This window comes from Perna viridis, chromosome 8 (genome assembly GCF_037379345.1).
Source record: "Perna viridis isolate PV_CMFRI_1.1 ecotype Kerala chromosome 8, ASM3737934v1, whole genome shotgun sequence".
NCBI classification, from domain to species: Eukaryota; Metazoa; Mollusca; class Bivalvia; order Mytilida; family Mytilidae; genus Perna; species Perna viridis.
In genome coordinates this window covers 26,652,568-26,664,411 of record NC_142452.1, presented here as the reverse complement: position 1 = coordinate 26,664,411, position 11,844 = coordinate 26,652,568, and the positions used below count along the sequence as shown (strand labels likewise).

The following is an 11,844-nucleotide window of genomic DNA, read 5'->3' as shown; positions in this document are numbered from 1 at the left end:
CAATGAAATTTGGGAAAAAATAAGTATAAATAAAATAAAATCCAGGCCTACCAACTCGTTCCTTTTTACATGTAACAGGAAACAGAGGTATATTTTTGTTTGGCCTTGTACTTAAAGTACAAAAATTGTATTAAATCCCAAAAAAAAAAAAAAAAAAAAAAAAGAAAAACACATACAAAGTTTCTTAGACATGATTCTATCCAAATTCGCATATTAATCGCTGAGTGTCTTTGTACTCTGCCTTATCATGCCAACGTCATGTATGTGTGTGCATACAAATGTGTTTTATATCGTCCATGTATGTCTTGTAAAATTCGCTAGTTACTGTGATATTTTTTTATTTCCAGTCTATGTTTTTTCATGTTTTGTGTAGTTCGTGTTGTATGTGTTAGTATTTTGTTTTTCTTTTGGTTTTAAGCGTTGCACGCCTGTTTGTATGTGCAGTCTCTATGCTTTGTATATCTTGTGTATTTTATATATTTTTTCATTCGGTTAAAACTCGGTTTGTTGTCTGTTATTTTTTATACTAAATCTAAATAAAGTTTTCGTATTCGTATTCGATAGAGTATTTGTCTAGTTTGAACCTGGAGCACGTGCGCTGTCCCTGAGATAATCCCCGTGCACCTTTCACGTCAAGCTTGCGGGTTTTTTTAATTCTTCAAACTCTACCGCTACATAATATATAGATTTTAATATACAGCCAAATGCAGTCTTAGTTGTCAGAGCTTACAGATCCTGTATAGGTACACTTCCGATTTAGTGGGGTATGAGGCAACTTGAAGGATTATAGGAGAATGTGGGATTCACGTGAGGTGAGGCATGGGGAGAGGGAGATGCATTGGAAATCGGTATTGAATAGGAACACATTATATAATAATAAACACGGTTTCACGCTATAGTTATAATCTTTATAAACTTTATAATGTATTATCAATGTAAACTATTGTATTGAATAAAAAGTTTACTTTTTTGTAACATGATTGATCCATATTTATTACGTACGTGTATGGGGAGATGTTGAATATAAATGGGCAATGAGACTTAGGGAATAGTGCTGCATGGAAGATGTACTTTAAGGTTTGTTCGCTCTTTTTTGGAGACCTTCCGGTGACCTCTGGTGGAACTCACTATTTTGATGGCTATGTTGCGTTTCATCATATTTGTTCTCTTTTCCACACTTACGGTTTTTGGCCGACGAAGTTTTTTAAGACGTCCTGGACTACCCGAACTCACACAGACGGCCCAGTTTTGTTGGCTTTTAATTACTATTAAATATATATTTGCTTCATGTAATTTAAAAAAAAAATTAAATAAATAGAAAAATAGAAAAAAGAAAGAAAATAAGTAATAATGTTCATTCATACATTCATTATTCGAACATTGCAATTAATTAAGACGAAACTAGATATAATTGCACAACTTAACAGATGTTCCCTAAAATTGTAACAGGAACATTTAAAATTACTTTGCACGCCTTCAAGATTTTTTAAAAAATTTTTTGTTGATTTGTTTTTTCATTTTTTTGACCGGTGGTACGCTATCTTGGTATGTAATATCATTTCAGAATATGAACTTCGTACGATTTATTTTAGACGATTTAAAAAAAGGCAATCATATTTGAAAATTCAAAATGTTTTTATGCACATCCACAAATGGTGGTCTAAATATTTTGTGTCAAGTTTGGTTAAACCTATTTGGCCGTTCAGAGGAGACGGAAGTTATAAGACAAGAAGAAACAGAGTAAAAACAATATGTTCCCTTACAGATTGATGGTAAAAGAAAACTGCTGACCAATCTATATGCCACAAACGCGATGAAATTTTCATTCCGTATTGTCAACTTTCCTTTCATCTGTGGCAACATCCCTTCAGCACCTGCGTATGGAGTTTTCCCTTTTAACTTATACGTTATGCTAGAACTTGCCGTAACTATGTAGACTTTTTGTATAGCGTTAGACTTCCTACAATAAGGCTTCTGGAACAGGGTTGATATGGCTTCTGGAACAGGGTTATGTTACTACAAGAGTGAAGTCATCAATAAAGAAGTTTTATGGTTGCCATCATGAACTCGTGGGTCGTTATGGTGTATCCATCAGCACCATAAGAACAGATTTGTTCGACCTGTAATAGTTTTCTTTCCTCTTTCGTCGACCCCGGACTTAACTTTTTATGATCAGTTTATGTTTCTAGATTAGCAGAGGACGCTTACCATACCGATATACCTGCTCCATGCTTTCAGTTTTTTTTTTTTTTTTTTTTTTTTTTTTTCCGAGTTCCTCATTTACTTGTTGTATTTTCCATGTCTGGTCTTTGTCACTGGATTGAAATAATATAACATTTGACTTTCAAAAGGCATTATAAAAAATTTTCAACTTAATTATCACCTTTAGTTTTCAAGAAACAAAAAATGTCGGAAAATGCATGGTCGGTATGAGCTTCCGTACATGTAGTTAAGATAACGTAACCCTCCATTCACATACGTTATCGTAACTACCGTATACTAAGCTGAGACTGAACACTTTTCTGTTTTACATGTATCTGGATAGACGTAAACTTATAGAAGTAACTAAGACAAAGTGCACATTTTTATAGAAATCAAGGTATTCCGAACCAAAATATTCTATAGCGGAAATCAAAAGAATTTAATCCAAGGACAAAGATCAGACATGGAAAACAGACACAAACAACATAAAATATCAAAATAATACATCATATATTATATAGTCCGAAGATTGCTCTGACTTCCAACGACTGATTTGCCAGACTAGCTAAGGCCGTGAGAAACAAACGTGAACAATTCCGGAAATACATCATGTCCGCAACCGTACATTGGGTCAAAAATTATTGAAAAAAACTGTTCAAGTTTTGTGTAATATTTTAATTACTTTACAGAAAAATACTGAATAAAAGGCAATCAGTTACACTAATTATACTCATTTTTGAGTATTCTTATGCATATCGGAATTTTGTAAGCAGTGTTTTGATTTTCTTCATTTTTTTGTGTGCGGAGCATCCAGGACATTGATCATCATATGACGAGAAAAATATTGGAGAAGAAACGTCAAAATAAGCTCGATTTAAGATGGTATCCTGTCCTATTTGTGGACCTAAACTGTCAATATGCTGTACAATAATCAGTATATGGGGCATTATCATGTTGGTAGGTGTTGATATGTATCGGAAACGATTTTTTTAAACACACGGTTACTTTTCCTGATAATGAGTGATATGTGTTATCGTGATCGTTCATCAGGAAAATTTATTTGAAGAAAAAAATTTATGAGACTCATAATGAATTATGCTATTCAAGCCCAAACTTTGTCTTGTGAATATGATAATTATAAGCATTGCAGATGAGAGACTGAACTGTTAACTATATACCTTTCACTGGTTTCCCTCACACAGGATACACTATAGCTAACGACTATTTTGACGATTCCACTCGCCCATGGTGGACAAATCAAGTTGTCCACGCTTTGCCCACCCTTTGTGCCCACAGTGGACAGATGTCGACTCTGTCAGGTGGACAGCATAGTGTCAATGCCCACAGTCTCCGGTGGATGCGTGTTAACCTGTTGATTGGATTTAATCCATGATCGGCAGTTTTATTACAGAGTTCAAACGGTTGACAAATAAAAGAACAATGTGTCAGTCATTACCTTGACCGTGAGAATCAATTTTCTTTCACGTATAATTGGCCTCAAGCCAAAATTGTGAGGCCAACAGGTGTTTATTTAGGAATTAAGATAATTAGGTTTTTATACAAATTAAAAGGTTTGATATATTTTGTAAAGAAATTCATAAGACCTTAATTTAAACATTTCCAGTTGCTACATGTATCATGTAATAATATTGTACATCTGACCTGAATGTTACAAATAGTAAAATTACGATGTTCAAGACAGTTGTGTATTTGCGTTCTCCTTATTTCGCTGACTACCTATATAACGCAGTTGTGTTTCCTAAGTGAAAGAACGAGTTTGAAGCAAATGGGTGCAACTTAAACTTACGGTCTATAAAAAACCAATTTCAGTATCGTGTCATTTCAAGAAAATTCGAAAGTGGGAGGATAATATATGGTTCAGAAATATTGAACCACATAGTTCATGAGTTGTCAAATGGCAACGGATTTAACCACATATTATCCGAGCACACGTTAGCCGAATATAGTGATGGGTGAAAATGTGCAGTTAGTTCTTTGAGATTTAGCGCACAAAAGACAATTGAACGAATTATTTCTTCTGTTTTTTCCCCTTCACTTAGTTCAACAATTTTGACAACAATTTGTTCTATTATTATATAAAACAGTAGCATACAAGTTGTAAATTGTGATGTTCAAGAAAATTGAGTATTTGCGTGTGAACTACTTATTTTACTGACGGGTTTCTTACGTAATAATTCTTATGGGTTGCCTTTATTTACTTTAGTTTTTAAACCAACAATAACAAAAAATGTGTGAAATGCATCAATTTCTTATGCAAATTTGATAAACGCCTTTGTAATACTGTCGTCCAATCATTGCTATTCACGTTTCATCAATAGGTGTGTCCCTGTATTTTGAGCATGGTGTGAGGTTAATTGACATTTCGTTGACATGGCAACAGTTATCTATCGACAAACAAAGTGCCTTATTTGCATAGATAATAAAGAGTAATAATACACGAAAGTATTTAAAATTCTACACCATCATTCAAAAGACTTTAGAGATAATTACAAATAAAAACCTTTTTTTTTTTTTTTTTATTTTTGATAGCCGCTGACGTTAAATCAAAATTTCAGACCTTTTGATTAAGACTTTTTCATTTTATTTAATTACCGAAAATCTTTGCATATCAAAATGCACTTTTGAATTTAGATTTCTATTAAAGTGTTTTATTTTGAAATCACTTTATTTTTCTCAAACTTCATTCCAGAAACATTATTATTTTCATTTCCGAAATATTCATTGTTAGTTTATGAATATACAAACAGGTATATGACACAAGGGCAATCATATTTTTTATTTAAATAATAAAATATTCACTGTTTTTGTTAAATCATGCTCACTACAAGCATTTTTTTTCTATTTACAAAATGTAATAATCTTGTAATGCATTTATGATATTTCATATCATAGTCAACTAGAAATGAAATCAATCAATGTGTTTGAAACGTTAACTTATTTAGTCAAATCTCACTAATTGTACTGGAAATAGTGTGTATTATCTGTGTAATGTCACTACTTAATACCCGAGCGTGTCACAATTTCGACATTTAAAACCTCTTTTAAAATAGAAATAGTGTTTGAATCCCCCAGATATGATCTAATAAAAAAAAATTCAAATTCTTTTAGTACGAATTTTACGGCTTATTATATATAGAATAAATTGAACTTATTGGTATCTTATAACACTAGTGTGCTGACCTCAAATGAAGTAGACTTTTTTCTGAAAATGTCCAATATATTTCAATACTAAAACAGGACAAAAGTTAGATTTCGTATGTTTAGCATTATTTTTCCTTTCACTTGTAGTTGTTGAAATGGATACGTAATAAATTATCATAGTTGAGAGTAACTTTCAAATTTTAGCAAATTTCATAACACCAGCCCTCGTTCGCTTCGATTATACACCAACATGTCATTTCTCGAATTCCATGAAGGCCGCACTCATCATATATCTTATAATTTATTTTTTTTTACGTTTGTTGACAAAAAAAAATAAAAACAATTTATAACTCCTCAATCTCAGTACACATAAGATTAAATCACCTATATGTATATGTCTTCTCAGGTACATTTTCTTGTACGTGCAGGTTGACTGTCCAGTTTCAGTTCTCAATACTTTAAATCACACCTTCAATATTCCTATAATTTATTACCTGTCAATCAACGATACTGCGTCTTTACCTAAACCATACCCTCAACATTTTATTTAAATGGTTACCTGTCAATCAAAAGTCTGAGAAAGAACACCTGCATCTTTAGCCACCATGAGAAATTCATAGCAACATGATGCTGTGCCATAGAAAAAGAAGATACAGTTGTAAATAGTTGTATCTTTCATACGGGGTTGCACATCCAATTTTAGCTGATTTTCTGTAGGAATTTTAAATATTATAAGCAAAAGGAGGGAGCACCTTTTCCATCACATGGCCGTAAAAGTATTTATCTCAGAATTCATCTTACAGGATGAATTGTTGTTTCCAAATTCATATAAGTTAAATTGAACTATTGAGTAATTCTGAATACAATCTATTCCATTAAGTAACACTTGATTAAAGTTAAATCAAATGTTCTAATATAATACAATTTATTTATTTACATGTGCATTGTATTCAAACATGCTGCTACCGTTGATTGATTACTGGTAATTGTCAATTAAAGAGATCAAATGGCACCTGTCAAAGGTTACCGCGGATACTTTGTTGTAATTCATATGATCAAATGATCACGCTTCTCTGCTTTAATCCCCGCCCTACAGGTAATTAATGACTGTAAATTATAAAGAAGCTCTATTGACACCTGTGAAATATTTGTTCCCGCAAGTTCATACAATTAGATACATTATTTATAATACAGCAGGACCGTAATATTTATTACTTAAGAATAAGTTTTTGTTCTGTTTCTGTTAAATCTAAACAAGATTTAAAAGTGACCACCAGAATGCATTGGCAACGTGGACAGAGGTCAAAATAGTCCTTAGCCGTAGTGTACCTGTAAATGCTCACAAAACACTCACCAAATGGCAAAGGCACGAAACACAAATGATCTTATTGTGCATATAAACGAACACTCATGTCATGCATTAAAATATATGTTCTTAGTGTGCGCTTAAACACACAATAGAGGGACAGTGAAGAAACTTAAACTTACAGTTAATGATGAAAGGAACATTAAACGTAATTGTTACATGTATATGAATGATATTTAGAGATTATAGAAAAAAATATAAAAATAATAGCTGAAAAGAAGCAAATAATGAGTTTAAAAAAAATCAACAACTGCTTCTGTCAGTCATTTCAAAATGCTGCTTTTCTTTGTTTAAACTAACATGCTATCCTGCATTTACATGTAAAAGAATGATGCTATCCTGCGTTTAAATGAAGGTTCATGTATTTAAACACTCGCTAAATGCCTGATAAATGATGCACAAACCTTAAAATAGAAAAGGTTGTTTCAAGGAGTTTATGAGCACACTACTGCCTGTTTGAAATAAGTCACTTCTGACAGAACAATTTTGAGCAATTCACATTTCAAGGTGTTTTTACTTGCATTCAAGTTATCTGTAAAACAATTATTTTGTATTGATTTCTTAGCAGCCATTGAACAAAAAAACTATACATATCCATGTATAAGTTGACGACCACTAAAATTCATACTTGTAATTTTCTCTCTAGACTTGCAGACATACAAGAAATAACACATTGTCACCACTGATATTAACTAGCCTTTACTCCTTTCAGTATAAACAAATCTGTGGTGTATTCACTACAGATTAAAAAGTTTCAAATTGTAAACTTTAGCTGTCGTAACTCTTTCTGATTTCTGGTTTAGCTAATTGGGGAATCAGATCAGAATCTAAAAAATGGTTCCTGTATTGATTTCTGGACAATTAGGCTATAAAAAAATAATATGTCTGTTTACGGTTACATTCTAAACAAAAACAAGATTGGTAGGTCAGCATCTTTTTTTTAAATTTTATGGGGCACAGGTTTAACCTTTATTTCAACCAAATAGTTAGTCTTTGAGTAATATTTTGCTGACCACTTTTTCCTATCCATTTGGGCTTTTTATACAATCTGTTAGGAACCACTGTTATAACAAACTTGCTGTCCATATGGTTTCAACTCTGGTCGACATGGCCTGTGCCATTCAGACTGTGTTTAGGACATGTATCGTACTGTAAAGGAATGGATTTGTTACACCTCAGGGTTATAATTTTATTTTACCTTTTCACAGTTTAGATAGAAATATATATTTTATTTCTGAGAGATCTCACTTTACTTCAGTCACAATGCTTACAATACAGGTGCTGGCTGGTCTATGTTACTAACATCTTTGGAGAAATCGTCCCTTTGATACCTCAATCAATTCCTATATTAAATGATTCCATGCTTTTAGTAATAATTTTTCTAATTTCAGGGACTACTTGGACTTTTCTTCAGGCTACACAGCCCTGCTCTGTTTGAGGATATTCCATTTAATGAAGATGAGTGGGAAAAAAAGAATCATTCCATGTCATATATACATGAAAAATACGAACAAGCTGGATTGAACTGTTTAATTGCTGCGGCTATATACGTGTTCTTTTTCTTCTTCTCCTGTATTCAACAGAGAATGAATTCTAGAAATAGTAACATCATTAATTAGTGGGAAAAGAAAACATTGTTCCATCTTGATTATAAAATTTTAAAATGACTTTTACCATCTCATATAAGAAACATTATGGTAGCAGAACATGTGTAACTAGTCTTCAGTATGTGATGTTGTAAATGGATAATTCATGCTTGCATCAACATGCAGCCAAACTTTGAACTTCAATTTCGAATTAATTCTGCATTCTTTGTAGAATAATCCTTTAAATTCAAACAATATCAAGTTACATGTACAGTATGTAATAATAAATTTTATAGAATATACATGTACAATGGACATATTTATCACTTTAATAGGTATGGGTTGGGAAAAAAAATAAAATGTGTTAAGAAAGTTTATGACTTTAATAAAGCTTGTAAACACAACCATTAATGAGTCTTGTTCCTGTAATTTGTGTAGTAACATTGTATTGATCTGATTTTTCTTGATCCTAGTGGAGTGTAATTTAAGAATTCCAAAGTTTAATATACTTTTACTTAGTGTATTTGTAGATATACATATTCAGATGACTTTTATTTGTATAGACAGATATATATGTATTTCTTTGTATGTGTTGTCAGCAAGAATGTGTAGATTGACTGTTATTAAAGTAGTATGAAAAGGAAGGAGCATTTTACACATTTATTAGACCCCTTGGTGAACCCAGGGATGTCAGCAGTGTCATGTCATTAAGTAGCAGTCTTTGTATGAATCAGGCAGTGGGTGAAATAGGGTATAAAAAACCATCATTTTGATAGTGTTATTTGACTATTTGCACCGTCAGAATCAAGGAAAAAAGAAAAAAAAAATTTCCATATCACTTTGGCTAATCAGGTTATAATTTCATTGAAATACACTTAAAATGAACATTTCAATGCAGATAACTGTCAAAAACCTCATTTTTCTAAGACTATTGAAAAAATTCTGAGCAAAGCCAGTGATGCAGAGAACAAATAATGGTCTTTTCTAATAGAGAAAGTATAGTTGAGTGACATTACATTGTCAGATTGGTGGGGTTTTGACATGCATGTTTCTGATTTTCCATTTCGCCAGATTCTTTCAAATACTTACACTTAATTCTTGCTTTCCTTGCACCTCTGCTTGATGAATCAGTGGCAAATAGTGGATCTCTTGTCTATACACCTGTCTGTCAACCTGTTCATTTTGTATAATAATTAAAAAACTGCTGATCCATATCTTAAAATTAGTACATCAATGACACAATCATAGTTTATTTCTCAATTAATTATCTTGCTAAGTGAAAGCATCATTTAAGAAGATAAATCCTGATATTTCACTTCAATTTATTTTTCAAACATAATAAGCATTTTGATGTACACAGATCAGGAAAAAAATAAACCTTAAAATTTGGATGGACCCACTCTGGGAACTGGAACTGTCAGTAGGTGCTTTCAAATATAAAAAAAAATTTACCGAAATAGAAGTTTTCCACACTTTTTTTCTGAATGCTTGCAGATATTGAGCTGATTTTTTGGTATGTGAATCAACCTTAATGAGTTAAGATAATGTTTAATTTGTTCCACTTCACTGATTTTTGTTTGAGTTATGGCCCTTGAACTTTGAAAAATTTACCGAAATTTAAGCGTTCCGCACTTTTTTCTAAACGCTTGCGTGAGTCTACCATGATGAGTTACAGATCAAGTTTACATTTCGTTCTGCTGTGCTGTTTTTTTTTCACAAGTTACCAACTTTCAGTTTTACTGGCTATACCAAAATTTAAGTTTTCCATGCTTTTTTCTAAAGACTTCTTGTTGTTCGCCATTACACTTGAATGCCAGTCTCCTCAACAAATCTGGCCTTCTTTTGTAGGTCTTCCACAGGTCCATACAGTTTCTCTGTAATGGGGGTTGGTTTCTCTCTTTGTGCCTGGTGTAACTTGCACGTCTGCAGAAAGTGTTCTGTATTCTGCTCTGCTTCTCCACAGGGACACATAGGTGATGGTATGACCTTCAAAACTCTGTACAAATGTTTGTTGAGTCTGTTGTGTCCTGTCCTGAGCCTGAAGATTGTAGTTTGCTCAAATCTTCTTAGTTGATGGTAGCTATTTTGCTTCTGAGGGGTATTGTGCAGAGACTTGATGATGGTCTTCATCTCTCTGTAGCAGACAGGATTTTCATCTTGCTGTTGTTGAGCGCCTTCCCTTGCTAGCTTCTCCGCTTTTTCATTTCCATTGGAAGGTATCCACTGTATGGCAGTTTTAAGGCTCTTGATGGGATAAATAGCTCTTTCAAGTTGTGGTAGTTTGTTGTTGGTCAATGCTTGTATTACGGAGAGAGCATCTGTTATGAATATTAGTTGCATACTTTCTACGGTTTCCATGATGTAATTTGCCGCATGGATGAGTGCTTCTTTAGCCTTGTAGTTGGTGCAAAGTAATCCTGTTGGTAGTGCCATTGACTGTTGTACTGCATTTGGGTATTCTGTGTAGATACCGGCCCCTCCTTTTGTTGTCACATTTGTGGCTGAACCGTCTGTGTAAACTCTTGCCCACAATTCTGATGGATACTCTACGGTTTTTCTGACGATGTTTGATTGTGCATCTTTGGCACTGAGTAACGGAACTGTTGTCTGAATGGTCACATTGTCCTCCTTCTCTGCACATAGATTGTCATTCATTTTGAAATCTATAGGTTTGACATGCTTAGGTAGATAGATGTTCTTGGTGTTTTCTTTGCAATGCTCTTGTTTCTAGAGTGAAGCTGGATCTTTTGAGTCAGCCTGAGGATAGTTGTTTCAGTCTCTCATTCACTGGGTGGTTTTTTAAGCATTAATATTTGGTGGCCTGTATCATAGTTTTACATTCCCTTCTCTTACTTAATGGTTGTATGTTCGTAATTTCCTCCATACTAGCAATATGTATTGATTTCATGGCTCCTGTGATGATGCGCAGTGCCTGATTCTGGACTTTATCTAGAGCCTGATGGTGAGACAGCTGCTGTCATTCAAGCACTAGAGCCATATTCTAGACGTACATTTCCTTCGTTGACAGATTTCAAAACTTTCTCATTAGCACCCCAGTTTGTAACAGCAAGTTTTCTCATGATGTTTAGTTTTCGTTTGGTGTTGGCTTCTGCTGTCATTATATGCTGTTTCCATGTAAGTCTTTTATCGAAGGTTACACCAAGGTATGTTTGCTGATCTTTCATTGTGATATGGATGTCATCCATGGTCAGTTTGAGAGATGGGTTTTAGGTGAGTGTAAAGAGGGTTGCTGTTGTTTTCTCTCTATTGATGGTAACTCACCACTCATTGGCCCATTTGACCACCATATCTAATGCTGTTTGTATCCTGTACCTTGCAGTAGTTGCATACTCTTCAGAGCACCAGAGGTTAAGATCATCTGCGTAGAGTGCTGATTGTACACCATTTGGTAGCTCTGGAACTAGGTCATTCATATAGAGTATGAAGAAACTTGGTGGCAATACTCCTCCCTGTGGTACGCCCTGTTTTAGAAGTATTTTGCGGCCATGCTTCCCATCTACGAGTACA

General features: G+C 33.5%; 2 protein-coding genes across 2 annotated transcripts; one reads left to right on the top strand and one right to left on the bottom strand.

The window, feature by feature from the left end:
- Positions 1–2,995: 2,995 nt before the first annotated feature.
- LOC148610029 (ribonuclease kappa-A-like) lies at positions 2,996–8,960 on the top strand. Its single transcript, XM_088541922.1, has 2 exons — positions 2,996–3,159; positions 8,122–8,960. The coding sequence occupies exons 1-2, from the start codon at positions 3,082–3,084 to the stop codon at positions 8,347–8,349; spliced, it is 306 nt and encodes a 101-aa protein (XP_088398048.1). The 5' UTR covers positions 2,996–3,081; the 3' UTR covers positions 8,350–8,960.
- Positions 8,961–10,116: 1,156 nt separating this feature from the next.
- On the bottom strand, positions 10,117–10,971 carry LOC148610028 (uncharacterized). The gene has a single exon (XM_088543172.1). The coding sequence runs from the start codon at positions 10,969–10,971 to the stop codon at positions 10,117–10,119; it is 855 nt and encodes a 284-aa protein (XP_088399298.1).
- Positions 10,972–11,844: the final 873 nt, after the last annotated feature.

What these genes read in the sequence shown, in the direction of transcription:
- LOC148610029 (XM_088541922.1), top strand. Translation starts at nt 3,082, where the DNA reads ATGGTATCCTGTCCTATTTGTGGACCTAAACTGTCAATATGCTGTACA. An exon ending in TATGGGGCATTATCATGTTG is followed by an intron (nt 3,160 to 8,121) that starts GTAGGTGTTGAT and finishes TTCTAATTTCAG; the next exon opens with GGACTACTTGGACTTTTCTT.
- LOC148610028 (XM_088543172.1), bottom strand. Translation starts at nt 10,971, where the DNA reads ATGAATGACAATCTATGTGCAGAGAAGGAGGACAATGTGACCATTCAG.